Source organism: Pteropus vampyrus, unplaced genomic scaffold, assembly GCF_000151845.1.
Source record: "Pteropus vampyrus isolate Shadow unplaced genomic scaffold, Pvam_2.0 Scaffold95, whole genome shotgun sequence".
Lineage (NCBI taxonomy): Eukaryota > Metazoa > Chordata > Mammalia > Chiroptera > Pteropodidae > Pteropus > Pteropus vampyrus.
In genome coordinates, this window is record NW_011888876.1 from 1,323,620 (window position 1) to 1,325,988 (window position 2,369).

The 2,369-nt window shown below is 46.5% G+C and overlaps 1 protein-coding gene across 3 annotated transcripts in view; it reads right to left on the reverse strand.

Moving 5' to 3' along the window:
- Positions 1-2,369, reverse strand: part of GLE1 (GLE1, RNA export mediator) — a 29,546-nt gene that overhangs the window by 9,275 nt on the left and 17,902 nt on the right. For all 3 annotated transcript variants that reach the window (XM_023533002.1, XM_011364180.2, XM_023533003.1), the window contains 3 exons: positions 1,815-2,046; positions 1,104-1,216; positions 875-944 (listed from right to left, as the gene is read on the reverse strand). In XM_023533002.1, the coding sequence (XP_023388770.1) occupies positions 875-944; positions 1,104-1,216; positions 1,815-2,046 (415 nt within the window). The remainder of the gene's footprint in view (positions 1-874; positions 945-1,103; positions 1,217-1,814; positions 2,047-2,369) is intronic.

The following is a 2,369-nucleotide window of genomic DNA, read 5'->3' on the forward strand; positions in this document are numbered from 1 at the left end:
CCTGATGGAGGAGGAGGAGGCAAGGCTGTCTGCGGTCAGCTGAGGGGTAGAGACTTGAGGAGAGAGGTGAAGGGATGGAATAGCTGTCAAGTCACCTCTCCCAGCGGCTGCTGCTATCCAAGAAAATGGCACTTTAAATTCCAGAAAGTGATATGTGTTTGTTTATACCTCGTCCTATTTCAGAAAGAATTTCAGGCAGCAAAGTGATATGTAAGTTCTGCCGTACGGCCTCTCAAGGGAAGAAATTGCAACTTTCCTATGCTTTTTAGGCAACGAGTTAACCAGGGGAACTGGGACCCAAACTGAGTCAGAGCAGCCTTTGGGTTGTACACACTCCCCAGCTCCCCGGCCACTGGGCAGCACAGTCTATACTTTGGAGGCCTCCACATTGAGAGCTCTATAGGAAACAAACCGCTGTTTCTAAAGAAGAAACATTTTGCTCATGTCTGGTTCCTACTCTCTAAATCCCAGTCTCTGGAGAGAAAAGGAAGGAGTTTAAAGTATTAACGGGAGGGCTTCAGGTCTGGAAAAGCTCATGCAGGACAAAAGCAAAGAATACAAGTCACGTCCTAGGTTCCCTTGGTGACGTTTACCACGGTAACTTTCAATTTTAGTAAGAGCCATCTTAAATAATTTTCTATTAATATACAGCTTTTATTTTTAAGTCAATGAACACGTAACGATTACCTTATACATGCTGAAGAGTAAAGGAAGAAGAGTGAAATAGAATGCATATAACGTACATTCACCTGATCCAACTGCCAACATTTGTTCAAACATACTGTGTATAGGAACCTTACAGATAAGGAGATTTGCAGTCTTAAAAAATAATAAAATGGAGCAAGGGGCCATGTTCTTAACTCCTCCGACCAACCTGCAATGGTGGAGATCTGGCTCACTGGGATGGTGGCAGCCTTCTGGAGGTCCATCTTTATCTTTTTGGCCTGCCAAGAAGAAAACAGTGACAGGCAGACAGTGTACTGAAGAGGTGTGTAGATATATTAAGATTAGGGAATGGGACACAGTGGCTACATTCCTTTGAGACACAAGGCCATTCGGAGCACTGTCGGCCCAAAGGATGCCCAACTTACACTCCTCCCTACCTGACTATCTTTGCTGTTGGTCAGTCCCTCAAAGGCCAGCACGCACTGACCGGAGGCCTCCTGCAGCTGCTGGTACCACTGCATCGTACTGTCTTGGACCTTCACCTGGAGATCTGAAGAATGAGAGAGGCTCTCATAATAGCTAGTTCTTACTGAACACAGTTATGAGCCAGGTACTGTTCTAATCACCTTCTGTAACTGCTTTCGCTGTCGCAATAACCCCACGAAGTCGATACTATTATTATCTTCATTTTATAGATAAGGGAAAAGATAAGGAAACATATAAAGGTTAAGCCATTTGCCAAAGTCACATTGCTAGGAGGCAGGAAAACTAGATTCTCACTGATCTGGCTCCAAAGCCAGCATTCTCAACCACTGTGCTATACTGATTTTCTTGTGTACGAAACGATCTTGTATTTTGTACATATTTACTTAAAATACTCAGTAACAGCAATACTTGGAATAATACTTCTACCAGAATTATACAGCATTTCGAGTCCTCGTGAAAAGTGTTAGAATCTGAAGTCAGGCTCCACATCAACCAAAACTAAATGTAATTCAGTAAAAGTACTGAATTTTACATTACGTAAAAGTTCTGGCAAATTGTCCTGTTAATCTTAACAGTATATTCAAAACACATTCTTGTGCCTTTTCGCATTCTGAAACAACGCCAAGTTAAAGGACTGTATTTGTATCCACACCCAAACTCACCTTCGTTCTGTTTCCCCGCTGGGCCCTGGCTGGGAGCGGGGGACTCTTTGTGGACCTCTGGTCCCTGCTGCATCAGCGACTCCTGCCGCTTCGCCTGGGCCTCCTCTTCGTCCTGCCTCCTCTTCTCTTCGCAGGCCCTGGAGATCTCCTGCTGCAAGTCCGAAAGGAGGTCCCGCATTTCCTGCAGTGCTCTCTCGGCCACAGCTTGGTCCTCTGCCGAGGGAAAGCCGTTCTGTCCGGGTGACAGAGGCAGAGCTTAGCGGTTATACCCTAGGAACACTGTGGGGCTGAATCGCACCTCCCATTACCGGAACTGGAACTGCCGCACCAGTGGAGTACCAGTCCTCGGCATGGTGATACGTCTGCTTTCCTGTTCTTTTGAAGGAAGTACTGATTTGCCATCACGTCCACCGACCAGCACTGGCTGGAACACTTTAAAAGCCTGTTGTCTACGGCCATGCCACCCTGAACAACCCCGGGCCTGTCTGATCTCGGAAGCTAAGCAGGGTCGGGCCTGATCAGTACTTGGATGGGAGACCACCTAGGAAGACCAGG